This window comes from Podarcis vaucheri (assembly GCF_965113315.1).
Source record: "Podarcis vaucheri genome assembly, chromosome: 17".
Lineage (NCBI taxonomy): Eukaryota > Metazoa > Chordata > Lepidosauria > Squamata > Lacertidae > Podarcis > Podarcis vaucheri.
In genome coordinates this window covers 29,043,625-29,071,508 of record NC_138755.1, presented here as the reverse complement: position 1 = coordinate 29,071,508, position 27,884 = coordinate 29,043,625, and the positions used below count along the sequence as shown (strand labels likewise).

The window sequence follows — 27,884 nt, the reverse complement described above, 5'->3', positions numbered from 1 at the left end:
TCCCTTATTTGCGTACAACCCTTTATCAAAATAGATTCCAGCACTCCAAATTTGGGACATCATTTCTGAGAAAGCCCTCTCCTTTGTGGCTACGTAACACACTTCCATTAATGAAGGCACATGGAGTAGGGCCTCAGTAGAAGACATTCAGATACTGGTGGGTTTGTATAGGTATTTGCTTCCCAATTTTTTTTAGGGATTTAAAGGTAAGTTGGATCTGGAAACAAATAAACATCCGGTTCAACTATTTCAAGATTGATATAATGTGATCTGATCTAGCTGTTCCAGTTAAAGTTCTGGCAGGCAAATCTTTCACTAATTGAAACTTCCAAGTCACCTTTTTCCTTTCTTTCTTTTTTTAATGGCAGGATATATATTCCTAAATTGAATGAATAAATAACAAGACAAGGTAGGGCAGACCTGCTATTCACTGCTGGGAATTCAAGGTCATTTCTTAAGTAAGGATGGAGGAGAAATTCAATTCAGTATGCATTTAAAGCCAAATCTATCAAATTCAAATTTTCCAAAATAATATGTGAACCAGAAAACGGCTATCCTGTGAAATTTGCGCTTTCCTGAATTTTGCAATGCAATTCTCCAACCAAGCACCGTTTACAAAAATGCATATGTTTGGGGAAAGTGTGCATAAAAATGAAGGCTTTGGTGAAAATAACATGCGGAAATGCATTGTGTTAGGGGAAATTGCCTGCAAAAAATGTGTACCTTAGTCAAAACTGCATATTAAAGTGTCTTTATTAGAAGAAATTCACACTATGTCAGGGATCGTGCTGAGGAGGGCTGCAATGAGGAATAATAGTGGGAGCCACCCCCTTCCCATGATCCTGATCCTGAATCTTCCTAGGAGCAGGAGGACAGTATAGATTTGGAACAGTGGTTTGCATAGGGGTATAGTTCAGAAGGCAGAAGCTGGGAAATATAGGATAGGGAACAGCTAGCAGAAGAAACACTAGAAGAGAGAGTTAACAGATTCGCAGCTTCTGGACAGCATTCACGCCCGTTCTCCAAAGACACAGAGAGCTCAGAAAGTGTTAGAACAGAAAGTGCAGAGGGTGCAAACTCAGATTACAAAACGTAGGAATGATGTAGATTAATAGGGATGAAGAGGGGAGTGACCCTTAACTGGGAGCACCGCCATTTCTAGGTAGATGTCTTCTTTATCTCTCACTGTGATTATTAAAGAATCTAACTGGTAAGACGTTCCTTTTGTTTGATTTTCTTATCTACTGCCATGGGGGAGGAATCTGATTCTCCGAAGCCTGACACACTAAAATGTTGGTGAATTTTCATGTCATATAAATGTGAGGAAATAAATCTTAGATTGGAAAAATGAGAGAATCGATATTGACCAATACTTTCATCCCTATCCATAACCAACACCCATGTAAATGTGTAAAGTTTTTAGCTCAGGGATAGAGAACCTCAGACCCAGATACCAAATTTAATTTCTTCCGTGGTCTGTTAGCCTGGCCTTTGGGACTCGCCCATACTGTGCCTACTCCCTAGGCCATGCTGTTTACCAGCCTTGCTCTGTATCCTGTTCAAGAGCATTTGTTTGGCTGGAACATATCCTTGAATTGTGTTCATACCTCCTGCTTTGTCTCTCTCTCTCTCTCTCTCTCTCTCTCTCTCTCTCTGTGTGTGTGTGTGTGTGTGTAGAAAATTATTAAGTGTGATTGGAATGTAGCCTATTGTATGGCTATTGTATCATTTGCTTTGCCTTCTTAAATTTCAGTCACTGTTTAGAAAAACTGAACGACTTTTAAAGACTGAATTCAGTGGATCTGTTTTCAGCTGCCTGAGACCACATTTTCTAAGGTTAGTGCCAAAGCCCAGGAAACAAGGAAGGAAAACAAAACAAAGCACCTTTTTGTCATTCTGCACACTCAGCAATGGACATTTTGCCAAATATTCCGGTATCTTACCCCGTGGCTAAGCAGAAAATAGCTCTGGCTACCCAATGTATATTGCTGCACCATTAAGTTTTGTGACTTACTGAATGAACACCATCCTGAGGCAGTAGCATAATGTTTGCTAGGGCTGCTTTCTCGCTCCCGCTTGGATTATCTGCACTAGTTCAAGTAGCAAGTATTGTCGCCTCTGTTAGATTACATTTATGACACCAGTTCAAACGACACTTAATGGCAAGCTTTTATTTCGATGGGCAAAATGCTACAGCTCAAGCCTTGTTAAAAACAACAACAGACTGCTGTCGTTCTTGAGAGCAAAATATTTGTCTGTGCTGTTTGCCGCCAGCTAATTAACAACCGACTTGAAATTCTCAGCCTTGGAAATGTTCATGTTTATCATTCAGACTCTAAAGTGCTGGCTCTCTTCATTTATTGTAGTAGCAGTGCTGACATGACTCCCCAACCCCTCCTCCCAAGCCACAAAACAATTTCAAGCAAAAGGCTTAATTGGGAAGAACACAAAGACACTCTCTTTACCATCAGGGCTACTCCAGTCAAATCAAGCTCCAGAGCAGCAGTCACAAACAAAAATAATTAGACTTAGAAGTTCCCAAAACAGTAATTGAAGATTGTCAAGAGCAGGGATGGGAAAATCTGTCAAATTTGGTCTCACTCAGTTTCCCACTTGTGGGTTCATGTATCCTCATTTCCACATCAGTTTGTGATTTTCTTGTTATAAAAAAATAGAACTCCTCATGAAAATTTATCTTTTTTAAGCATAAATTGCTTTGCAAAAATATAATCATTATTATTATTCATTAAATTTGTATAGCACCCTATACCCGCAGGTCCCAGTTCTTACAAGAACTGTCCCCATATATAAATTTTGTATGTTATATTCACCATTATACACCTTTTAAGGCTTACTTTACCCTTGTGTATAAATGTTTCTACATATTACTTGGCTGTAGAACTGCATTGCAATAGTCAGAGGATGTCTGTGTTTGAGGGTGCACATTGTTTTGCAAAATGAAAATTAAAGAGATTTGCCTTTAGATGTGAACTGAATCAATTCCCCCCCCATCCCTATTCAAGGGTGGATCCCTGCCCCCACAGAGGAACTGTGTTGATGTACAAGAGGATTTTTTAAAAACAAGGTGTAGGTTATTTTTCTGTACCTGTTTATTGAATTACCAAGCCTTTTGTATAAAAGCAGTAGCATTTTATGCTATTGAGAAGGAACTTGTTGGAGCATTAATTACCCAGCAGGGCTTTAAACATTTCCCAACATTGGAAAGGAGTGAAAAAATAGAATAGTGGTTTAAAAACAGAGAGACTTGTGGAACCTTACAGACTTCCTTTGTCTGATTTATCAAGGCATAGACTTTAGCGGCTAGACCTCACCTGAGATGCATGAAGTGTTATTCTCAGCAGGTATGCACAAAGAGGGGGGAGGGAATCATAAATGGGATAGACAGGTAGGTAGGTAGGTAGATATCTGTCTTTCTATCTATTATATCTGCCAACTGCAAATAACACTTCATGCATTTGACAAAGTAGATCCTAGCTCCATTAAAGCTTATGCCATAATCAATCAATCAATCAATGGTGACACAAGACTCTGTTCTTTTTCTTGCAACAGATTCACATTGCTGCTATGGGATTTACTGCTGATAAGAATTGCTCAGGGATGGAACACATGTTAAAGCTGTCACACAGGTGCTGATGTTCTCAAGACAACCAATTCCTCTCCTGCCCAGTTCTGGAAACATCTAACATGCAGAACTGTGCCATGATGCAGTGGGTCTCCATACACCCTCCAGTGACCACTGGAAGAATGGGTGTGGAGCAGTGCTATTTTTCTCGAAAAAGAGGTGCTGGAACTTGCCATGAATGCCTCCCTTGTTCTCTTATAATGGCAAAGGATCCCACCTGAGAGGTGCTGGAACTGAGATCCAGCTGACAAAAAGCCCTGATGTGGATAATCACAATTATGATGTGATGGCAGAGTATGTGGTTTTGACTTATGACCAGAATGAGCGTCAGAAGGTTCAGCATTCCTATGGCAAGTATGTAATGTGTTTTGGCCCTGAGCGATTCAGATGCGTAATTGGTTTAGCAATGCTATCTGTAGTGGCTATTCTACATTGCAAAATAGCTATGTAAACCGGATCTCTGAACCATGCCGACAGTTTTCAACACCCCATAGCTATTCCCCTTTCTGAAAATAATCAGGACCACTCACATGAATAGCTTATTGCTCAGTTAGTCAGCATGGTATTCTCCATATACTGTAAGTTCCCATCGTTCAGCCCAAACACTGAGGTCCAGCTCCAAGGGCCTTCTAGTGGTTCCCTCACTCTGAGAAGCAAAGTTACAGGGAATCACACAGAGGGCCTTCTCAGTAGTGGTGCCCTCCCTGTGGAACGCCCTCTTATCAGATGTCAGGGAGATAAAGAACTACATAACTTTTAGAAGGCATCTGAAGGCAGCTTCATTGTATTAGTTTTAAATGTTTGATGTTTTACTATGTTTTATATATTCTGTAAGCTGCCCAGAGTTTCTGGGGAAACCCAGCCAGATGGGCGGGGTATAGATAATAAAATTATTATCATTATTATTATTCATTGGTGATGCTGGTTGCGGCTGATGGGAGCTGGAGTTCAAAAACATCCGGATGGCACCATGTTGGCTACTTATCTTATTTATTTTATTTAATAAAAAATTTATACCACTTTGTTTTAAAGGAAATCTCAAAGTACTCTTTGGCATAACTTCTATGTAGTGGCATATTCAAGCAGCCACTGGTCCACTGTTAGAATGTGGAGTTGAGCCTCAGGACTGATTCAGTTGTGCCTGAGATGGTATACCATACCTGTGTCCACCAATGCTGTCATTGATAGACGTATTTCAAGATTGCTGGAATACTGTGTAATAACCTGCAATCTTTCCCAAACAGCTTCTCATCTTCTAAACTTGGAGTTTGGCTGAAATACAATGCTCTCTCATATAAAAGAAAATTCCATCAAACTAATTGGGGCTTATTTCTAGACAAGCAAGCATAGGATTTCCCTGTCTGTGTTCAAACTTGAAATGTTCCTGTTCTGTTTGAACAAATGAATGAAAATATGCAATTTATGGCCACTAGTCCCATCACTTCCTGGCAAATAGAAGAGGAAGAAATGGAGGCAGTGAGAGATTTTACTTTCTTGGGCTCCATGATCACTGCAGATGGTGACAGCAGTCACAAAATTAAGACGCCTGCTTCTTGGGAGAAAAGCAATGACAAACCTAGACAGCATCTTAAAAAGCAGAGACATCACCTTGCCAACAAAGGTCCATATAGTTAAAGCTATGGTTTTCCCAGTAGTGATGTATGGAAGTGAGAGCTGGACCATAAAGAAGGCTGTTCGCCGAAGAATTGATGCTTTTGAATTATGGTGCTGGAGGAGACTCTTGAGAGTCCCATGGACTGCAAGAACATCAAACCTATCCATTCTGAAGGAAATCAGCCCTGAGTGCTCACTGGAAGGACAGATCCTGAAGCTGAGGCTCCAATATTTTGGCCACCTCATGAGAAGAGAAGACTCCCTGGAAAAGACCCTGATGTTGGGAAAGATGGAGGGCACAAGGAGAAGGGGACGACAGAGGACGAGATGGTTGGACAGTGTTCTCGAAGCTACCAGCATGAGTTTGACCAAACTGCGGGAGGCAGTGGAAGACAGGAGTGCCTGGCATGCTCTGGTCCATGGGGTCACGAAGAGTCGGACACGACTAAACGACTAAACAACAACAACAAATTGCAGGTCAGCCATCTTTATTTCCACTGCACATCTACTGTCTTGTAATGGCATTGCTGACTGCTGCATGTCTGCTACTTCCAAATGTTATTTGCCACACGGTGGGCATCATATTGCTAACCATGTTGCTATCAAGAGCTGCTCATTATTTGCTATATGACGAGCTGCGGTTGTGGGCTTCGGAGAGCACATCTTTCTTTGGACTCTGTCCTGGAAAACATTGAGGCTTCTGTCTCAGTGATGTCTATGCTGGCTTGGCCATGTACACAGAACAGAAGATGGCAGGATCTCCAAGGATATGCTCTGCAGGAAGCTGGCTTCAGGCACTAGGCCTGTTGGCAGACCAACTCTGTCTACAAACATGGCATGAAGGCTGACAACATTAACCTCACTGTATGGAATCCCTTGCCAGATGATCGCAGTGCCTGGAGACAGACAGGTTGTGTATCCACAGCAGTGACCAGAGGAGGAATAACTGCTAGGAGGACCTGTACCAGCAAAATTGGACACCTTCATCTGTCCCACGTGCAATACAACATGCCTTCCATTGTCTCCCAACAACAGCAGCAATTGCTATTGTCCCATTGCCAACAGCAACAGCAATATGTCAAGTGTTATATATTCTACATCAGATACTTTCAAATATTGCATCTTTATTGTCAAATACCATCAAATATTGATTGGTGGCCTTTCGGTCACCTTGGGGGAAAGTAGGGCAGCTGAGATTACTCGTTCACTTGCCGTGTACTTTTATGGTTCCTCCATCAATGGCAGCTTGTGAACCTTTAATGGTTTCAAATGTTCACTCTGCATGCGGCAGGAAATAGCCTTTGCTCAAATTCCCATGATTTTTTCACCTCAGAGTCTGAATATACACTATTCCAAAGTTTGCTTTGAATTGTCATTTCATCATGTAGGCAAAATTCTCTACCAGTTTGAAAGTCAGCGATAATAGAAACTGCCAGGCTCCACTGGCACCAGCATATTGCTTTTCATTTCAGTGCTTCTGCTCACATCCCATGTTGTGAAAGTCAACTTCGGGTTTCTGTGTCAGGTTTTTGCATTATGTGAGGTGCCAAATCATTTATTGCTAAGCTTTTAAATTGAGATTCTTGTGGGTTTCCCCTCCCCCACCTCCGCCTATGCTGACAAGTAGAGATGTACAAAATATTTCCATGCTGCATGTGTTGGCTGGTTTCATCCCAGTTTCTAGGAGGGCTCGCATGTTACCTTTAACAAGTGTGCAATCTCTGTACATGTGTACACAAATAGTTGAGCTATACACCAATGCAGTTCATCACACGTAATGCACTTAAGATAATGTTTGAATCCAGATGTTCTTCTTCTATGTTGACTATTCCAACAGACAGGTGTCTAGGGAGCTCTCTTCCAGATCCCTTCTCTGCTGTTACAGTACATGTAATATGTTCTCCCTGACTTCAGGAATGGCTTTGGGGTTATGGAACTCCTCTGAGAGCTACAGGCTCGGGAGTCCCATTCAGGAATCAATATTTTTTCTTTAGAAGTTGGGAAATCCTAAAGTGGATGGAACAATGAAGACAAGCTTCACTTTGTATGTTTCTTTGTATGAATTCTGCAAGCTGAATTTTCCTTAAGACATGTGAAACTCCACAACTTCTTAAAATTGTGTGTTGGTCTTTCCTCCATTAATAAAACAAGTAAATAAACTCTGGTTTCCTTGTGTCCTGTATGGAGTCATTGCTGAAAGAATTCATTAATCTGAATGACTAAAGTTATCAAATACTAACTCTTTTGGTATTATAAACATAATTGATTGAACTAAGGAAGAAATTAAGCTCTGGCTTTGGAATCTTATTCTTTTAATAATGAAATGGCATAAAAATGTCTAAATTTAAGAACCAGGCAGATATGAGTTTCATTAGGACTGTGGCAGGTACATTGCCTCTCAAATGCCTCTCTTGTGATTCCATTATTAATTTGATCAAGTAGAAATAAATTTTTCTAACAAGGTTCAGAGGTTAGAAATATCAAGTCTACAAAGAGAGAAATCATATTAAGCTGTTCCATGGAATGACTGCCTGAAAAAAGGTGTCCTATTTTCATCTACCAGTTTTCTCTGAAAGCATAAAGATCACAAGGTGATCACAAGGTGATTTATGACACCAAAGATACCAATTAAACCACAATTACCACCAACCATTTCTTAGATAGTACTTGTATATTCTTTGTATATTCTGCTGCCACCGCTCTGCTGCCACACGATTTCTGTTCTCATCCTTAAGCAAAGTTCTTAACCCCAGGTACTATTTCTGGGTTAGCAGAGTCTGTAACCTGAAGTGTCTGTAACCTGAAGCGTTTGTAACCTGAGGTACCACTGTATCTGAAGATATGCATCTCATCCCATGAAGCATATTTCCTCCAATTCATCTTTAAGCTGTTTGTTGTTATAACTAGAATAGCCGCTTGATGTCATCTTTTCATAGGTAAGGCCCAACAGCAGAGGCAGCATTATGAGCCGGGCCTTTTTGAGTCTATGATTATGACATCATTAAAATTCCCTGCCAGAATGTTGCTTATCCCAAGCTGTTCAAGAGACATGGCTCCTTAAGGGAAAGGCAGAGACATGAGGAGAAAAGGAGGCTGGAGACGACCTCAGAGTGGAGTGAAAAAGAGATACTAGGCAAGAAGGAAACAAAAATTTAGCACATATCTCTAGGTAAGACTTTTGCAGACTCGTTGGTTGGGCTTAGCTCTGTTTTTCTTTGTGAATCTGGTGATCCTAAGAACTGGTATAATAAAGTGGTTAAAGATGTGAAATTGGAAGAAAGGTCTTGTATGAGTGTTGCCTCAGCTCTGAATATCTGAAGTGGCCTTGGCCAAGTCTTTGTCTTCCAGTTCATTCCCACACTTGCAGCATATCCAAGCACAGTCTCGCTTAAAGAGGAATGCCGTCATTCAAAGGAGATGTCATTAGACACCAGGCCATGCTCATTGAGCAATGGTCATATCTGGTGAGCCAACCCAAACTGGGCATAAGCCCTCCTCATCACCAAGACTTCCTGGACCCAGGGGTATACGAAGGGTATGTGTGGAGGGGGTGGGCCACCCTGGGTACCACTATGGGGGGGTGGCAAGGTAGCCCACTACCTCCCCCCAGTTGTAGAGCGGCCAAGGATTTGCACACAGTCAGCACATGCAGTCCGTATGAGCTGCCACTCGCGTGCTTTCCATACGGGCTGCTGCTCGCACATGCCATCCATACGGGTGTCCGCACAGGCTGCCTCTCACACAGCGACTGTATGGGCTGCCATGTATGCACAGTCCGTACGGGATGCTACACATGTACAGTCCATACAGGATGCCATGCGTGTGCAGTCTGTACAGACAGCGTGCATGCGCTGCCGGGTGGTTCGTCCCGCCCCTCGGCGTCCCGCCCTGGGTGCCAGAGAGGGTTCCTGGACCTCCAGCAGCAGCTTTGAATCAAGGAGTATTCCCAAGTTACAGATCTGTTCCTTTTAACAGGATATAGCCTTAGTTCCCAAGCATGACAACTGCCTATTCACATCACCTCCTTTTGGTTGCCAGAGCATATTGGATGCTCCCTTGAAAGTTCAGGTCTGTGAACTGCAAGAAATCAAAAGTGAAATTGAAATCTATTGGTTCCAGTAATATCATTGCAACTGGTGCATGGTGAGCTTTGTGTGAATTGGCTGGTAGCATAAAACCACTGCAAATGGCCAATTATATTCAGTTTCAGTGGCATGATAAAAACTGAACTGAGCGGCTGGTAATTATTACCTGTCTCCATTTTGAGTACTTTGCAGTGGCAGCCATTCTCTGGTATGGATCATATGATTGGGGGTCTTATGTTATGCTTTGAGAAGAGAGGCAAAGGTTCTGTGAGTCAATTAAATAAATAATAAATAATTAGTTTTTATAACAAGTCTAACAAGAAGGAAGAGGGGAATGAAATCCGAGGAAAACACACATCAGCTCACATTAATAAGACAACAGCCGCCAATGCATCCATCTCAGTTTAAACCTATGTCAATATATGCCATCCAAATGTTCTGATAGATATCCAGATGAAATCGACAATTTTTAAGAAATGTGTTAAAATGTAGTAATAGTAGGATAGAAGAGCTGGAAATAATGCCAATATATTTCGCATCTGGCAACCAATGTGCCATATTCAAATCGTACATGGGTAGACAAGTCTAAAAAGCCCAGGACACAAATTTTCACAGCCCTCTAGCAACTAGGAGGCTTAGTTTGGTCAATATTGAATATAAATTTCCAGAGTTAACACTAAATACATTGCTTCTGGTAAATGAGCCACCATAGCTGCTAGAGGGCAGTGAAAATTTGTGTTTTGGACTTTTCAGAATCATCTACTCATGTACTATATGAAACCAAAAGGTCTCCTTTCAGCTCTCCTATCCCACTGTAAAGGTGAGTGGTAAGACCAGGGGTCAGCAACCTTTTCCAGCTGTGGGCCCGTCCGCCATCCCTCAGACCATGTGGTGGGCTGGACTATATTTTTTTTTTGGGGGGGGGAGAGGAAATGAAAGGATTCCTTTGCACCACAAATAACCCAGAGATGCATTTTAAATAAAAGGACACATTCTACTCATGTAAAAACACTGTGATTCCTGGACTGTCCATGGGCCGGATTAAGAAGGTGATTGGGCCACATCCGGCCCCTGGCCTTAGGTTGCCTACCCCTGGGTAAGACCCTCAAACCATTGCATAATAAATGGTGCATGTTTGTTTTCCAATGCTTGAAGCATAAATTTCTTGGCAGCTATAAGGACTTGCAAAATCCACTTTTGTTGCCCTGCCACTAGTCCCCATACCATGTAGGTATAATTTTAAAGTAAACAAATATAAAGGATTTTTCCACTTTGAAATTAATGCGGATAATAACTGAGTCATTCCTTATGGTGGGCGAGGCAGAATGGCCTTCTAAATGTTGCTAGACTCCAATTCCCAACTCAACCCCAACCAACATAGCCAATGCTCAGGGATGATGGGAGTTGTTGGCCAATACCACATAAAGGGCTTCCCCCATCCCTACCTTAAGATATAGCTTTAGCAGAGCAAATGGCTACTTCTGCTATGGCGTCAGAAGTCAATATATGAGGCTAAATTGCCTGATGGAGTTGCATTTTATTTTAGTTTGAAAAAGCACCGTAAATGTGCAAGAGATAGCACCATTTCAATTCAGATCAGTTTTATTGTTGAATCCATCAAGGTTATCACACACCCAAAAATAAAACCAAAATAGCACATTTCTTCATAATTAGGTCCTGTGTCAATTTTTTTCTTAAGGGACAGTTTTCTCAATGACTTTCTCTTTTTTTGATTGCCTGAGCTCGTCTTTTTCTCCTTATTTATTAGATTATGGCATCATCCAGTGAAGAGCCTACTTCTGACAACAGCTTTTCATCTGTGAATGGCTCAGGGAATGAGAACAGTGCCCAAGGAACAGATGGACCTTCTGACTCAAGGTGTCCTATCTGCCTGGAAAGAATAAGGAACGTGGCCTTCTTAAATCCCTGCTTCCATAGATTCTGTTTTGTTTGCATCCTGGAGTGGTCAGAAAGGAAAGCAGAATGCCCACTCTGTAAACAACATTTCCACTCTTTCTTTCACACCATAAATTCCGACACTGATTTTGAAGAGTACATTATTCCCTTTGAAAATGCATCCTATGGCCTGTGTGGGGAGAGGTCAGCAATTGATCACCGGCCCGAGTCGCTGCCAGACAATGGGATCTTGTATGAAGGATACTCCGAAGGTAGGATGAGAACACTTGATGAGCTGATGAGACAGCTTGGAATAAGGAGGTCATCCCATCCAGGAGGCATCTCCCTTGGGCAAATCCGAGAGCAGGTTACAATTAAGTTCAGGAGGGGCCTTTATCGGTCTGGAGCACGTGTCAGGAACGTCCAGAGTGGAGGTTTTTATAGGGATATATCAGCTGATTTTTTCCACAGGAACCCTGTCCGTCTTAACAGGTTGGTTCCCTGGTTGAAGCGTGAACTGAGAGTCCTTTGTGGTACACATGCATCCTTGATCAACAACATACAGCATATCATATTGAACAACATAACTATCTTTGATCTGGACAGCCAAGCTTTTGCTGACATTGTGCAGCCTCATTTACTCCACTACACCAATCATTTCTTGCACGAATTCATCAATTTTGCTCGCTCCCCTTTCAACATTAAGGCCTATGACTGGAGAGCCACTTATGACATTCCCTTTCCTATCCATGATGATGTGTCCCAGTCCAATTCATCATTTACTACATCATCTTCAGAAGAGGAGGAGGAGGAGGAGGAAACGGAAGACTCTGATGAGAATGAGGGGGAAGATAGAGAATCAGTGACAAGTAATGAGGAAGGAACTTGGGATGATGAAATACAAGGAGCATCCAGTTCCAGTTCCAGCCAGACACTCGATCAGTTTTTTCTTCCTTTTGGGTCCTCAGATGGAGCACTTGTAAGAAGTCAGGACAACATGCACGTTTTTTTCCAAGCTGATGCACATTTAGGGTCACACAATAGGCACTGCCCATTACACGAACGTGTCCTCAATGAGATAGAAGAGAGTATGCCATTGCTATGCAAGGCCATCCCCAATTGTATGGAGAGTGCACATCAAACTATAGATGATATTGATGAAGAAGAAGAGCCAGTAAGCAAGCAGAATGCCTTAAACAGTCACAGCTTTGGTGGCAGCACTCATGGTGCAAGTACAGCTATCTCTAATGTTGGCCAGACTGCTAGCAGTAATCGAGTGTTTGATGCTTTGCAGGTTCCATCTCAAGAGCAAGAGGCAGATAGCACGGATCAGACACCATCGCAACAAAAGGACATGGTAAGCACCAAGCTGATCCACCACAAAGGAGAGGAGATCATTGTTATTGAGGTGCTTCAACCCAAAGCAGAAGACATTTTGGTTATTGAGCACATAGAGTTGAAAACAAGAGAAACTAATGACACTGGTCAGATGGCATGGCAAGATGAAGAAAAGGGTAGCTCTACAGAACTGCACTCCTCTGCAGAAGACACACCAAGTGGTTCTGATACCAAGAGGAAGGGTGGATTTTTTTCATTTATCAGAAGACCTTGATTTACACACCAGGAAAATCAGTCCAATAACCCTCAAGGGAACTTATTAAGTTGTTCTCTTAATGGGGTTATACAACATGTTATGCTCAAACCAATAAATTCGTATATATGAAAAAAAAAATATGTGTTGAATGAATGATAAAATAAACCTGGTGTTGAGTCTGAAGCAAAACACTGATAGCCAAAATACTTACCGGTACCTAAACAATTACAGGAGACAATGTCTAGGGAGCAATAAAGTATGATGAATAGAAATTTGACAGGATCTTCATTAATTAGTTATTTATTAGAGAGTGGAGCTACTATCATGTTTAAACCACACAAGTAAATTATTTTGAGGGACAGCAGAGGACAGCTATTTTGGGGTGAACTATGAACCCCACATAAACAATTTTTATTAAATTACTGTATAAATGTTTAATAATAATAATAATAATAATAATAATAATAATAATAATAATAATAATTTATTTCTACCCCGCCCACTCTGGGCAGCTTCCAACAGAAGGTTAAAAATACATTAAAACACCAGTCATTAAAAACTTCCCTAAACAGAGCTGCTTTCAGATGTCTTCTAAATGTCATATAGTTGTTTATTTCTTTGACATCTGATGGGAGGGCGTTCCACAGGACACAATTACTGAGAAGGCCCTCTGCCTGGTTCCCTGTAACTTCGCTTCTCGTAGTGAGGGAATCAAGACTATTACTCTCACTCTGTTTTATGTGGGTTCATCAGAAACTACACCGGACAGGAACAATCTACCCTGCACAACCTCGTAGGGTGTAGCCAACATGATGTCCTTCAAATGCTGTTCCCATCAGCCCCGGCCAGCATGGCTAATGGTCAAGAATGATGGGAGTTATAGTCTAGCACCTTAATTTAGTAAAACCTGGCATGGACCAGTGTTTTAATGCTGGCTTAGACTCCTTTTGCATTTGTGGCTCTTTTAATGGTTGGCCTAAATGTTCCCCAAACAGGGTTGTGTTATTGCTCCAACTCTATTCATTATTTTCATTGCCATGATCCTACACTTTGTCGAAGGGAAACTCCCCACTGGGGTAGAAATCATATATTGAACAGATGGAAAACTCTTCAATCTGAGCAGGCTGAAAGCAAAGAGTAAGGTTACCGTAACTTCCATCATAAAGCTTCAGTATGCTGATGACAACGTAGTGTGTGCACGCTCAGAGGATCACCTCCAAACCATCCTAAATATCTTCGCAGAAGCTTACGAAAAGCTTGGCCTGTCGCTCAACATCCCAAAAACCAACATCCAAAGTGCTGCACTAACAAAATAACCCCTCTGCAGCGCCACAAATCCAACTCAATGGTGTAACATTGGAAAATGTTGATCACTTCTCCTACCTAGGCAGTTATCTTTCCACAAAGGTCAACACTGATGCCAAAATCCAGCATCGCCTGAGCTCTGCAAGTGTAGCTTTCTCCTGATTGAAGTGCAGAGTGTTTGAGGACCAGGAAATTCGCAGGGAAATGTATGCTTGTGAAACATGGACCACTTACAAATGCCATCTCCAACTTCTCAAAAGATTGCATCAACAGTGTCTCTGAAAAATCTTACACATCGCTTGGGAATACAGGTGAACTGATATCAGTGTACTGGAAGAAACAAAGTGTTGAAGCAATGATTCTTCCACATCCACTTTGATGGACTGGTCATGTTGTGTGGATGCCTGATTATCGTCTTCCAAAGCAACTACTCTATTCCAAACTTAAAAATGGAAAGCTTAATGCTGGTGGTCAACAAAAGAGGTTTAAAGACTGTCTCAAGGAAAATCTAAAAAAATGTAGTATATACACCGACAACTGGGAAACACTGGCCTGTGAGCTCTCCAGTTGGAGAACAGCCTTTACCAAAGGTGTCATGGACTTTGAAGGCACTTGAACTCAGAACACAAGGGGAAGAGGAAGGCATGCTTGGCAAATCCACACCATGATCAACTCCCGCCCGGGAACAAATGTCCCCACTGTGGAAGGACATGTGGGTCCAGAATTGGTCTCCACAGTCACTTACGGACTCATTGCGTGGCAAGTTCCCTCCCCCAATGAAATGAAGACACAGGACACGTTAGTTAAGGTTAATGGGCGTAAATGGCCACAACTTTATTGATTACAGAATTGAAGGTATTGGCCCTAGGCATTGGCTCCTATGACTACCCGGCATGGGAACCGGGAAGGGTTGAACACAAACCGTGGGGGTGTCCTGCTGGAGTACGCCAGCTAGGACCCCCACGGGTGTCACCGCTCGTGGGCGTGCCGGCGGCCCTCACCTTACTAGGTCTCGGACAAGGCAAACGCCCCCGGAGTCCTCTACCGGACTACCCTTTTCTCGGGGGAAGGTGATGGCGTGTCCTTCCCCCCCATCCATTTGCATAACAATAGACCCCTGCCAATGCCTAACCGCCAAAACCGTGAAAGTTGTGACGATTTGCTACGAGGTAGGCGAAAAAACCAAAAGGCTGCAAAGTCGCCAACTTGGAAAAATTCCTACCAGGCCCCTTGCGGCGACCAACCGAAGTCCATAGCAATGTCAAGACTGCCTAACCTAAGGGTGGGTGGGCTGGGAAAAAACTTCTCTGCTGCCGAGGGGGAAGAGGGAGATCCCGGGGCGTGCCTGGCTTTAAATAGCCCAGGCCACGCCCCCCCCGGCCCGCCTATTGGCGGGCAGGGGGAAGGCGGGGAGGCACGCCCCCGGGGATTCCCTGGCTCTCGCGGGGCTAAACTCCAGCCCCGCGCTTGTGGGAGGGGCCAACCCCGCAACACCCTCTCCTCCCGAGGCTCGGAAATGGCTTTGCGTGGCAAGTTCCCTCCCCCAATGAAATGAAGACACAGGACACGTTAGTTAAGGTTAATGGGCGTAAATGGCCACAACTTTATTGATTACAGAATTGAAGGTATTGGCCCTAGGCATTGGCTCCTATGACTACCCGGCATGGGAACCGGGAAGGGTTGAACACAAACCGTGGGGGTGTCCTGCTGGAGTACGCCAGCTAGGACCCCCACGGGTGTCACCGCTCGTGGGCGTGCCGGCGGCCCTCACCTTACTAGGTCTCGGACAAGGCAAACGCCCCCGGAGTCCTCTACCGGACTACCCTTTTCTCGGGGGAAGGTGATGGCGTGTCCTTCCCCCCCATCCATTTGCATAACAATAGACCCCTGCCAATGCCTAACCGCCACTCGAGCAAAGCTCGCCGCCAATACCTTCAGGCCTGTAACCAACCCCTAATCCCTACTATGATATCTCCCAACCATATATCATTCCCGGCATCGGACAAATGCACGCCATCCCGCCTGTAGAGGGCCTGGTTGCTGAACTGTATGTTTGGGTGTCGGATGATGCACCCGCCCAAGGCCACCACTCTACGTTCCACTGCCCGCTCTAAAACTTTCCTTGCTTTATTCACACCCACTGGGCTCGCACAGTCCCTCCATGTCCTCCTCTCAAGCAACGAGGACCACAGTATTTTGATGTTTGGGTACACTGTCACCAGCTCGGACAGGTCATCAAAAATGTTCCATCTGAGATCTATCGCCTTGCGGTATGCGAGGTCGTTCTCGCCCAACTGAATCACTAGTGCATCAGGAGGCCCCTCAGAGGCAGCCCTTGCCATCACTGCTGGCTTGAACTCACTCCAGCGCATCCCTCTCCGCGCTAGCCACGCCAGCTCCACCTTCGCAGGCAACTTCAGATTTTGCCCTAGCCCTGTACTCATGGCCCGAATCCTGGCCCAATGAACTATACTGTGGCCCACCAACCAGATGCGCACCTTTTTAGATCCTGGAAAGCAAGCAGACAGAGAAAAGGGGTTCAGCGGCATACCTCTTAGTTATACGTTATTTCTGACATACGATTTATAAGCATTGGATCTCCATCTCCCCATTTCCTTAATCCTGTTGGTGGAGAGCCCCAGATGCACTGCGGTGGTGGCCGCCCCAATGCGGAAAGAATGTGCCGCAAACTCAGCCGCTGGTAGCCCACATGCCGCCAAAGCCATACGCATCACCCTGGTGAATTGCTGCCTGGCCAATCGCGACCCGTCTGCGTGGATCAGCAGGGGACCCGGGTTTTTTGGCCTGAGGTATAGAAAGCGTCTCGTGTCCCTTACCGGACAGGGGCCCTTGTCTTGGGCTGCTGGAAGGCGGAGAAGCGCCCCTTTACCCTGTTGGTCTGTCTTTGAGCTCCGCACCCTAACTATTAGATCCGACTGTGACAGGGTCAGGTCGCTTAACAGGATGCCCCTCTGTGTATGGTTGACCCCCCCTTCACAGACGACCTCCCCAATACGTAGTGCACCAAAAAATGATATAGAGAACGCAGCCGAGAATAGGCGCGCTTCGTACTTAGACCAGCACACTGAGCGTAAAGCTTTGTGAATCTGTGACAAGATGTCATACGTTATAGGCCGCCTCCTATCTGCACTAGGGGGGTGCTGTCTGCGCCATCCTTCCAGTGTCTTGCGTACGATAAAAGCCGCGCACGGGTCGGTCGCAAAAAAGGCTTTACAAAAGTAAGAAATCCCTGCTGACTGGATATTAAGGGTTTTAGGTGCCCTGCCTAACTCTTTCAGGTGAGCCAAGTAGTGGAGGACCTCTCTCGTTGAAGGTGTAGCGAAGGGCCTAGCGCCCGGTGTATTACTACGGAATTTTAGGAAATCAGCCCAAGCCTTCTTGTATGAACGCATTGTGGACGGAGCCACAGCACCGAATACTCCCTTCATTACTTCTCTCTCCCAAGATTCCAGAGATGCTCCGGGAAAGGCATCGATGATTGCTCCGCATCCGGCGCTAAAGAGCGAAAGCGCTCCATCTGAAAACGAGACAGAGCATCCGCGATGTCATTATTAACGCCAGGTACGAATTTGGCCGAAAAGTATATGTTCCGTTCCAGACACAGAAGTACAAAGGATCGTAGAAGGTTTCCTACTCTGGTGGAGCGCGCGGATTGACTAGCCAGGACCGAAACCACTGCCTGATTGTCTGTATTGAAACAAACCCTATGATTGCTAAACTGCTCCGCCCAAAGATGTACCGCTACTACTATCGGGAAAAATTCCAAAACTTCTCTGCTGCCGAGGGGGAAGAGGGAGATCCCGGGGCGTGCCTGGCTTTAAATAGCCCAGGCCACGCCCCCCCCGGCCCGCCTATTGGCGGGCAGGGGGAAGGCGGGGAGGCACGCCCCCGGGGATTCCCTGGCTCTCGCGGGGCTAAACTCCAGCCCCGCGCTTGTGGGAGGGGCCAACCCCGCAACACCCTCTCCTCCCGAGGCTCGGAAATGGCTTTGTTAAAACCGTGTTTATGGAAGACTATCTTACTCGGCTATGAGTGTTGGCCGAAGAAGAAGAAGAAGAAGAAGAAGAAGAAGAAGAAGAAGAAGAAGAAGAAGAAGACTGTGTGCAGTTGTTTCTAGGAATAAAATAAGAGTTCTGGTGGGTCAGACCCTCAATCTGTATACTCCAGCATCCTATATATCTCACAGCAGTCAGCCAGATTCCCAAAGGAAGCCCCAAAGCAGAAGAAGGCAATGAACCTATTATGTTGCTGCTCTCACCATCTGATAGTCCATAGCGTAGCATGCTGCTTCTAGACCTAGAGGTTACATGCAACCATAGCTAGATATAGTCATTGCAGATATATTTTCTTTGGTTAGGAAGGAAATATGAAACTGGTTTTATGCCATGTTTTCTCAGCTGACCTGGAGATGCTGGAAATTGAACCTGGAACCTTCTGCATGCAACACAGAGTATAAAAGGCAACTGAACGTGTTGGCTCTCCAGCACTGTTCTATACGTGTACAAATGTACACATATATATGCATAATACAATTGGTATGCTGCACAATATTTTGCAGAAGTAAAATAAAAACAGGGTCCAGCCCTAAAGAGCTTTACATCAAAATAGATCTGTTAATGGATGAAACCTGAGAAACAGGAAGAAGGGGTGCTGCTTTTAAAGTGCTGCTTTTAACCCATGGATTATAAAGCCTTAAATTGCTTGAGACCAGATTACCTGGAAGATTGCTTTATTCTTCCTACTGTTTGCCTGCTGAATCTTAAGGTCCCCTTCAGAGGCCTTTCATCTCCCTGAAAATGCTTCCCTGACCATTGACCCTGCTGGCTGGGGCTGATGGAAGCTGAACCCAGGCAACATCTGAACTGTCGCAGATTCCCCATGTAGAATTGTTTGTTTATTTTTGTGCTTGTTTGTTTATACCCCGCCCATCCGCCTGGGTCTCCCCAGCTACTCTGGGAGCTCCCAACAGATTAAAAACAGAATAAAACATCAAACATTAGAAACTTCCCTAAACAGGGCTGCCTTCAGGTGGCTTCTAAAAGTCAGATAGTTGTTTATTTCCTTGACATCTGATTGGAGGGCATTCCACAGGGTGGGCGCCACCAGCAAAAAGGCCCTCTGCCTGGTTCCCTGTAACCTCACATCTCGCAGCGAGGGAACTGCCAGAAGGCCCTCGGAGCTGGACCTCAGTGTTCAGGCTGAAGGGGGGGGGTGAAGATGCTCCTTCAGGTATACTGGGCCAAGGCTGCTTAGGGCTTTAGACATCAGCACCAACATTTTGAATAGTGCGTGGAAACATACTCCTCCCCACTGCAAGGAAGGGGCTTCCAAAGCAGCACCCAAAAGTTTGAATTCTCCACTTACCAGCTGGTGAGCATAGGATTTAATTCTGTGGGGTGCTGCTATCTCATAAGGTAAACAGCAACCCATATTCAAAAAATCAGATAAATATCTTCCTCCCTTTCCTTAGCTTCCCCCTTGAAAATTTTCATTTACCCTACCCCCAGATGGTCCAAAAGGAGGACTTATGCTTAACTTTAGAGTGCTGAGAGAGGCCAACGACTTTTCAAATTATTCCTTAAATCTGTGCTTTAAGCAATTTTTTGCAGCTGAGACACTTGGACCTACACTGTAACCCAAATCCAGAAGTATCATTCTAGGGTGACATAAGATCTGCATGCCACAAGGATCATTGTTAATTAAAGTTACAAGGTCTGTCCCCAAATAACCATGGCAGCTTTGAAATTTAGTCAGATGACTGTATTTCTTAAACCTACTTATTATGAGGGAAATCAGGTGGATCACGAATATCCATCATAGCTGAAGCAGGAATAGTCTGTTGAAGGCACATTTGGGGGAAAATGATCTTGTCTCCGAGAGCCAGTATGCTAAGTAGTAACCACTTTCACCAAATGCAAACAGGGTGTTGTGTTTACTTAAACCAACTGACAAGCTTTGGAGTTTTCAACCCTAGGAGTAACAGATTGGCACCTTCTTCCCAGACAACCTTCTAAAACAAGCCAGATGAGATTTGCTGAAGAATGGCTCCTTTCCCAAGTTATTTGATAGCGCTGGAAGGCCAAGATCAGATGGAAGGGGCCCACAATTGTCATGACCTTTTCCTGCACCAGCATCACCTCTCCTGGGGTCTGAAGCAACATGGCACAGGCAAGAACTGAAATACAAAACAGGCACTTCAAGCATGAAGACTTCCAGTAGTGGACGGCATGGTGGAGTGGCTGCGTTCATCTGACCTCCTGAGTTACTAGTGCTTACTGGCAAGCTGTATGAAGGTTAGTGCAGTACAAACACAATGGCAGGAGTGTCAGGTTGGCTGTGGCCCAAACATGCTAGCAATAAGTCAAACAGGGGTCCTAATAGGTACGGCTGCAATTCTGTTCATAGTTCAGATGTTTAAAGCCCACCACCTTCAATGGGTTCATAAGCACCATATTATGCAAGGGTTGAAAAAAAGGATCCTTTGTCCGCCTACATAGTGAGCTCACAGCTAGAACGTTCAGTGTGTTCTGTTTACTTGAATTGAACGTTGTCTCCATGGGAAAGAGAACAATCAGCTGAAACCAAGTACCTTCTTAGAAATAATAACTTGGAAGAGGTGAGCAGAAGTGAATTGGGGGCAATGGAAGGTGGGGGATATAGGGAAGAAGTGCATTTTTTGACTTGCTTAGTGCAAAGCAGCATTCTCCAACCCAATGCCCTCCATTTCCCCCCTCATTTATTTTTGATCCAGCCCAATTTATTCCTTAGTCTAGGTTCCAACAGCATTGGGGAATGATCAGATTTCTACAGTAGGGGGAGTATGTGTTCTGCTGCCTAAGTTAAGTCTTCTGTGTGCTTTCTTTCAGATCATGAGACCCCCGAATAAGGAATGTAAGCCAAGAACTGGCCTTAGACCCTCAAGTGGGGGTTCTTTAGGTAGGAGAATGCCAACAGATACAGCTAAAAACTCAAAATGTGCCATGTGCTTGGAAAGAATCCGAGACCCAACTTACTTGAACCCTTGCAATCACAGGTTCTGCTTTGACTGTATCCAGAAGTGGTCAAGGAAGAAAGTGATATGCCCACTGTGCAAGGAGCATTTCTATTCTTTTTTCCACACTGTAAACACCAGAGGTGCATTGTGTGAATATGTTCTGCCTTTGAAGGGCGCCTCCCTTTCTGGTTGTGGGGAAGGTCACACATCAGCTTCCACCCAAAGACCTGCATCGCCCCCTGACAATGGCATATTGGATGAGGAAGTTAAAGGAACACAGTCTCAGAGAGAGAAGGATCTTTACCAGCTCATGAAACAGTTCACAGTCACAAAGAAACACGCTAATATAGAAGTCATCAGCCTTGGGAAATTTAAAACCCAAGCTGTAATTCATTTCAGGAAAGCTCTATACCGTGCTGGCATCCAGGTCCAAACCACTAAAAATCCAGAGTTCAACCGAACTCCTTCAGCAGAATTATTCAGAAGAAACCCAAGATGCTTTGACAGATTGATTCCATGGCTGAAACGAGAATTAAAAGTATTGTGTGGCAATCAGAGGCCACTGATTCATACCTTACTGAACTTTATCCTCAACAACATGACTCAGCATGATCTGCAGAGCAAGGACTTTGAGGACCTGCTACGGCCTCACTTTCGTCAATTCACAGCCCACTTCCTTCATGAGTTCATCAGTTTTGTGCAGTCCCCCTTCAACCTGAAGAAGTATGACTGGAATGCCTCATATGCCTGTCCTGCTTTCGCGCAGGAAGATTCTAACTCTTCCGTCTCTTCCGCATCTTCAGATGTTGAGCATGATAATGAAGAGGCACCCAAAACTGATGGTGAAGTAGAGGACAGGAACATAGGATGCTTACATTCTACTTCACAGAAAGATCTAACTGATGCGTTTGCTGGAACAGACGGAATATCCCACGCGAATGATGAAGGAAACGATTTGGAGGACTTGTCCAACAGTGATACTGAAAAAGGGAGACAGACACCAGACAGTTTTATGAAGATCAAGATCGGTAAAAAAACACAACCAGTCGGATCATTATCTCACCCCCAGTCTCATCAATGCAGAGAGGAAGATGAGGGTATGGGGGAACTGCGTCCTGGCCACACCCAAAGCTCAAAGCACACTGAAGTCTCCAAGAATTCTCCAAATGTCTTAGGATCTGGAGATTACAATGCATTCAGCTTTAATGATGATGATGTTGTTAGCCTGGTGGCTGTGCATAGCTCTGCAAAAGAAGAAGCAACCAAATGGAAAGATCTGGATTTCCCCATAGATCACTCGAAAAGCTCATCTTCAGAGAGGCACGCAACATTGTCTCCAGGCCGAAAGGGTATCTTTAAAAAGTGCACTTTGAGGGATATGGAATACAATTTTGAAGAAGGCTATTCTTCCCCCAAGGAAAAACATGGAGGAAGGGGAAGAGCAAGGCATCCACATGAAGGAAGGCACCATTCAAACTATTCCAGGGACAAGAGGCTTAGAAGAGAGCCCAGAAAGTCCAAATCAAGAGATATGAGCTTACTATTAAGGAGCAGCCTGCCATTAAGAAGCGAGGGCTTTGTGGCTAGAGACATAAGCAAGTCCAAGTCTCAGAGTTCAACTCACTTTAGAAAACAAAGGAGCAAAGACTATGATTATTTGAGAAACAGGGTCCCCAGTGAGCCAGGCTGGAGATACCTTTACTATAGACAAGACTGCGAGAGATACAGGTATGATGACCCCTTGTATTGCAAGGGTGTGCCAGCCAGAGTATACAGTCAAACCTTCCTGCCTAGCTCCAGAGAGAGATCATATTTTCTTCCAGAACGCAGAGTCTCTCAAGAAAGTTTCACTAAAGGCTGGTATGATTGTTCAGAGAGATGCAGAAGTGCAGGAAGACCCAGAGGCAGGTTTGCTGTAGTAGGGCAGGAGAGAGGGCCCTACGATAAACTTGGCGGGAAAAGGAGGCACAAATTGCATCACGTGGAGTCTTCCCATTCAAGGGGAGGGCCAAAGTATTTCCCAAAGGATCTGAATAGCTAAAGGCATCTTTGCAGATCTCAGGGCAACACCAATAGCCCAAAAGAAAGCTATGAAGGGAAGGCTGCAGAAGTAACAGCTGAACATTAACAAGGACAAATACATAAAATAGTGGGAGGCAACAGCCTCATTAAAAGAGAGGCAGAAAAGAGAAGCCTAAATGGAAGACAATGTGTTGTTATTCTCCAAGTGTGAATCTTGCCTTATTGGAACAAAATAAATCTCTCATATATGTGTACTCATGTGTGCATGTAGTTCAGTGTCCATCACAAACCTTCTCAGGGTTTGGGAGAAGATAATTTTTTAAAAAAATAAACCACACATAAAACAAAAATATCAAATTAAATTGCAATGAACATATGTTTGCTTAAAACTGTCAATTGTACTCCATTTGGAAAGTGTTAGGCTCAAGTTTTCTTGGGAAAGGGTCTTCCTCGTAGTGGGGCCCTCTAGCCCTCTAATCATGTGTGACTTGGAATCACAGGAGGGGAACATGGGGTCATTCACCTTTCCATCCCTTCTATGTTCCACACTTTGGGTTGAGTGGTCTTCTGAGGGTCACATGTCACTGGTGGGTGGAACCAGAGGTAAAGTGGGTGGAGCAATGAATACAGAATTTTGCTTGTGTACAGTTGGCTGTATTGGACACCCCTCTCTATCTTCCAGGCTTCCAGGCAAGCAAGAGGCATTATCAAAGTTCAAGGAAACATTCCAACCGGACAAAAGCATTTGTGTGGCAAAGTAGGGTCAGTGAGAGGCATGGCCTGGGGTGAATTCTGAGGACCTGATTGAGAGGTGTGGAGGGCCATAATTGGCTCTTGGACCTATTGTTCCTATCTTTAAGCGTTCTGTTTTCAGGAGCAGCTAACCAGATCATTGGGGAAGCTTGCAAAGAATGGATGGTTTTTGTCCCCCAAACCTGATAGTCACAAGTGTGTTTTCTCCTGTAGATATAAAAGTTCCACTTTGCTACCATGGTTCACATCCACCAAAGCTAAGTGGAACTTCAATATGCAGAGAATAATTCTGAATACAGAGGCACACGCTAGGTGTAAGGAGTCAGAGAAGTAGCTGTGTTACTACTTATCACTCAGCAAGGTTATTCCATCATTTTCCCATTCAGCAAAAGTGGCATGGGTTGTATTGCTGGGGTGAGTTTATCATGTGGCTGAAAGCCAAAGGTACCCATATCTTCATGTTGTGATAGCTTTCACTTATTTTTTTTTTAAATAATTTTTATTAACCGGCCAATCAAATCAAATTAAATCACATCACATAAATTCCGAATTACAAAGCCGAATTTTAAATTTTGTTGGGGAGGACCCATATTTCAAGATCCAAAGGGGGATTCTGATCATCTTCTTGCTACTGCATTAATGTCCAAATCAGACCAAATCAGTCCAAACAGAGCTCATAATTCTATCCAGTCTTATCTTGCTGTTTCCACATCACATCTTGTTCATATATTTTCTCTTTTTTCTTTATGATCTCTTCTGATAGTCTCCTTAAGCCAATAAACACCAATATTAATCCTGTGTGAATTTTTCCGTTCTTCCAATCCTCAAATCAAGATGGTTTCCATATATCATCACCTTCACAGATAACATTGCTCTTTCCATCATTAATCTCGCAAAACTATCGCTCTTAAGTCCCTCTGAGGAGTTTCACTCACAATATAAAAGCAGCTCTATTTCTCTATTTCTCCTCCCAGACTCAAGAGCACCTACAGAACTTCCCAATATGGCGACGACATTTTTAACTGCATTTTTAACTCCACAGCTTAAGTCCTTAAAACGACATTTCTGGCTCGTGAGGGGAGGGGATTCTTGTTTAATCACATAAGGAAAGAAAGTAAAGTTTTTTCCCCCTCCCCCATCAGTCATTTGCCATACCGTATCTTGGCGTATCTTCTCATAATTTATTCTTGTCTTGTTTTATCAGAGATCTCTTCTGTTAGCAGTCTTTACTCCCCATCCTTCCTTGAATTATGTGCATTCCTTCATCCAAATTGTTTCTTTTGAAGTTCTTGCAGCTAGTGGTGCGGATCAGGGACGGTGTCCAGGAGTGCTGGAATCCCACAGGAGGGCTTTGTGCCTAGTGCCCCCATCCCCACAAATTTGGGGGTGATATAGGGCACAGCAGGCAAGGGCAGTTTCCCCCACCATCCTGGGGGGAGTAGGGAGGCTCAGTGGTGTAGCGTGGGGGGTGCAAGGGGGGCCGGCCGCACCGGGCGCAACATCTGGGGGGGCGCCCTCGCTGCCTCTGGAGTCGCCGAAGAGCCTCGGGCGCAGGCTCTTCTCGTGGAACCGACGAGCTGTGCGCGCGCCCGGGCTGAAGGCGTCCGGCAGGCAGCGGCTCTCAGCGGCTCTCAGCGCTCGTCCAAGTCCCCGCGCGTCAGGGCCGCAGAGGACGCGCCAGGCAGCCCCTCCTCACAGCCCCACTTCCGCTGCTGCTGCTGCTGCAGCTGCTGGGCCATGTTGCATTTTCCTCGCCTCTCTGTCCCCCTCCTCCTCCGGGCAAGCGGCGTCGTTTGGGCGGCAGCACCAGCGGCAACTCGCCTCAGATCGGCAGGTTAGGGGTTGGGGGGGCGCAAATTACTTGCCTTGCCCCGGGTTAGGGGGCGCAAATTACTTGCCTTGCCCCAGGTGCTGACAACTCACGCTACGCCACTGGGGAGGCTAATTACTCCCATCATAGCCTCCAAATTACCTTGTGTGGGTCGGAGAGATGTTATTGTCAGCCATCTTCCAATGTGCCCCCTAGTGGCCCCCCGTGATAGCTTTCACTTAAAGTTGTATTTTGGGGAAACTGCCAAAGGTCCCACTTTCAATTTCTAGCATTTGTAGGTAGAGATGGGGATGGGGAGATTCAGTCTAAAATCCTGGAGAGACCCTGTCAATCAATGTGGACAGGACTGCACCAGATTGATCAAGCAGAAGGCAGCTTCCTATGTTCTTTTGTAATGCAGGTACCATGATGTTTCCTGGTCAACTGTTTCCACCCTAAAGTGGAGTTTGTTCCATTCACCTGAGTTAGGCTGATTTCAAGCAGAATGTTTATGAGAACAGAACTTTGTGGATTTTGATAACTACTTCTCATGATGCATATAATTCGAATTAGCGATTGGCGGTTTCTTTTCGAGCATTATCATTAAACCCATCAATTTTTAATCAAGAAATGTTCACTTTATTCCCTGTGTAATTCTGAGATAACAGTAAGGAGAGCAGGATTCAGCATAGTTCCTCTGCTAACTAATGTGCTTTTCTTAATCATCTGTAATTAACTTTTAACAGCTACTACTTTAATTTTAAATTAAAGGCTTATTTGTAGCAGTCCATTTGACATGTAAACATTTTCTCACTTCAATGGCCCTCCATCTCAGTGAACTTTACATTAAACTCCCTGTTGCTAAAGTATTCAAACCTAGGTGACAAAGCTAGAAACTCCTCCTTCTGGAGTCCTCTTCAGATGTTCAAGGCTCAAGACATGAAAGGGAGAGTAGTCTACTTCCACCACCAGTTTCATCACCTTTTGTTTGGAACCCTGGGAAGATCAAGGTCCTACATTGTGCTGAGAAGATCCAGGGGAAGAGATGGCCCCTTGCTACAGGTCAAGGACACTATCTCCTAGAGCAGTGTTTCTCAACCTGTGGGGCCCCAGATGTTGTTGGACTACAACTCCCATCATACCTAGCCAGTATGACCAGTGGTCAGGGATGATGGGAGTTGTAGTCCAACAACATCTGGGGCCCCACAGGTTGAGAACCTCTGTCCTAGAGGCTGAGTCCTTTTTGGGGGGGCCCTTTTTGGGAGGGAGCCAGTCCCCCCAATGTTCAAAGGGGGCAGAGGAGGCCAAGAATGGAGCTGGGACCAGTGCGGCTTCAGTGGCCAGCTCCTTCTCCTCCTGCTCCTGCCACAGAGAGGAAGGAGTGGGGAAACAGTTCCTCGCTGGTGGTGGCAGCAGCAGGACGAGCTGGCGACCACTGAAACCATGCTGTTGATGTGTTTGTCTCCTCCCCCTGGCTCTCCAATGTCCTGACATCATGTGTGCAATGTCGGGACGCCATGCACATGATGTCACACATATGATGTCAGTCCCCCCATTCTTCCTCAGAAGTTGGTGCCTCTGCTGCAGATGTTCAGCCCTCTATCTCAAGGGTAATGGCAGGGACAAGGACTGAGGGAGTGGAACTAATGTGCTCATCTCCCTTATGCATTTCTAATAACTTGAAGATTGAATGCCCAGACTGGACTTCATTGATTCTCCCACAACACAGAGGGGGGAAACACCTGATCATACTGTGATACCCGCAACTTTCCTGCCAATGTGTCATATAAATTAACTACTACACTTGTAGTAGATGGTCCCATTTGTCCTCCACCACTACATTCTGATTGCCAGGGGTGTCCTATGTGATTTTGTTGATGGATATCATTTCAGTAGAAGGGGTTATCCAGTTGTTGTGGAGGCACAATGGAGGCGGACCACTGTTGCTTTGGGGCAAGGTAGTGAGGAGGTAGTTGCAGTGCAAACACGTGGGCAAGAGCACTGGAATGGCTCTACTAGTTTGCTTGCATTGCACTGACCTCCCTGCCCCACTCCATATCCAAAGCAGCGTACTATTTTTTTAAATAAAAAAATTAAGCATTAATATAGTACATAAAAAATCAAAACCAAGTAAAATGTAATGGGAT

General features: G+C 44.7%; 2 protein-coding genes and 1 long non-coding RNA gene across 4 annotated transcripts; 2 read left to right on the top strand and 1 right to left on the bottom strand.

The window, feature by feature from the left end:
* Positions 1 to 6,361: 6,361 nt before the first annotated feature.
* LOC309522384 lies at positions 6,362 to 8,200 on the bottom strand. The gene is made up of 2 exons (XR_014215083.1): positions 8,083 to 8,200; positions 6,362 to 7,264 (listed from the first exon to the last, which is right to left on the bottom strand). It is a non-coding gene; the product is annotated as an uncharacterized lncRNA (long non-coding RNA).
* A 75-nt stretch (positions 8,201 to 8,275) lies between these two features.
* Positions 8,276 to 12,970, top strand: LOC309522383 (E3 ubiquitin-protein ligase Topors-like). The gene is made up of 2 exons (XM_082205617.1): positions 8,276 to 8,426; positions 11,111 to 12,970. The coding sequence occupies exon 2, from the start codon at positions 11,114 to 11,116 to the stop codon at positions 12,848 to 12,850; it is 1,737 nt and encodes a 578-aa protein (XP_082061743.1). The 5' UTR covers positions 8,276 to 8,426; positions 11,111 to 11,113; the 3' UTR covers positions 12,851 to 12,970.
* A 7,712-nt stretch (positions 12,971 to 20,682) lies between these two features.
* LOC309522433 (uncharacterized protein) lies at positions 20,683 to 23,428 on the top strand. Of its 2 annotated transcripts, none has more exons than XM_082205683.1 (2): positions 20,683 to 20,774; positions 21,025 to 23,428. In XM_082205683.1, exon 2 carries the CDS (start codon positions 21,028 to 21,030, stop codon positions 23,191 to 23,193), a length of 2,166 nt encoding a protein of 721 aa, XP_082061809.1. In that variant the 5' UTR covers positions 20,683 to 20,774; positions 21,025 to 21,027; the 3' UTR covers positions 23,194 to 23,428. The 2 variants fall into 2 exon arrangements, with proteins under 2 accessions (XP_082061809.1, XP_082061810.1); XM_082205684.1 differs by lacking the exon at positions 20,683 to 20,774 and adding an exon at positions 20,785 to 20,805.
* Positions 23,429 to 27,884: the final 4,456 nt, after the last annotated feature.

What these genes read in the sequence shown, in the direction of transcription:
- LOC309522433 (XM_082205683.1), top strand. Translation starts at nt 21,028, where the DNA reads ATGAGACCCCCGAATAAGGAATGTAAGCCAAGAACTGGCCTTAGACCC.
- LOC309522383 (XM_082205617.1), top strand. Translation starts at nt 11,114, where the DNA reads ATGGCATCATCCAGTGAAGAGCCTACTTCTGACAACAGCTTTTCATCT.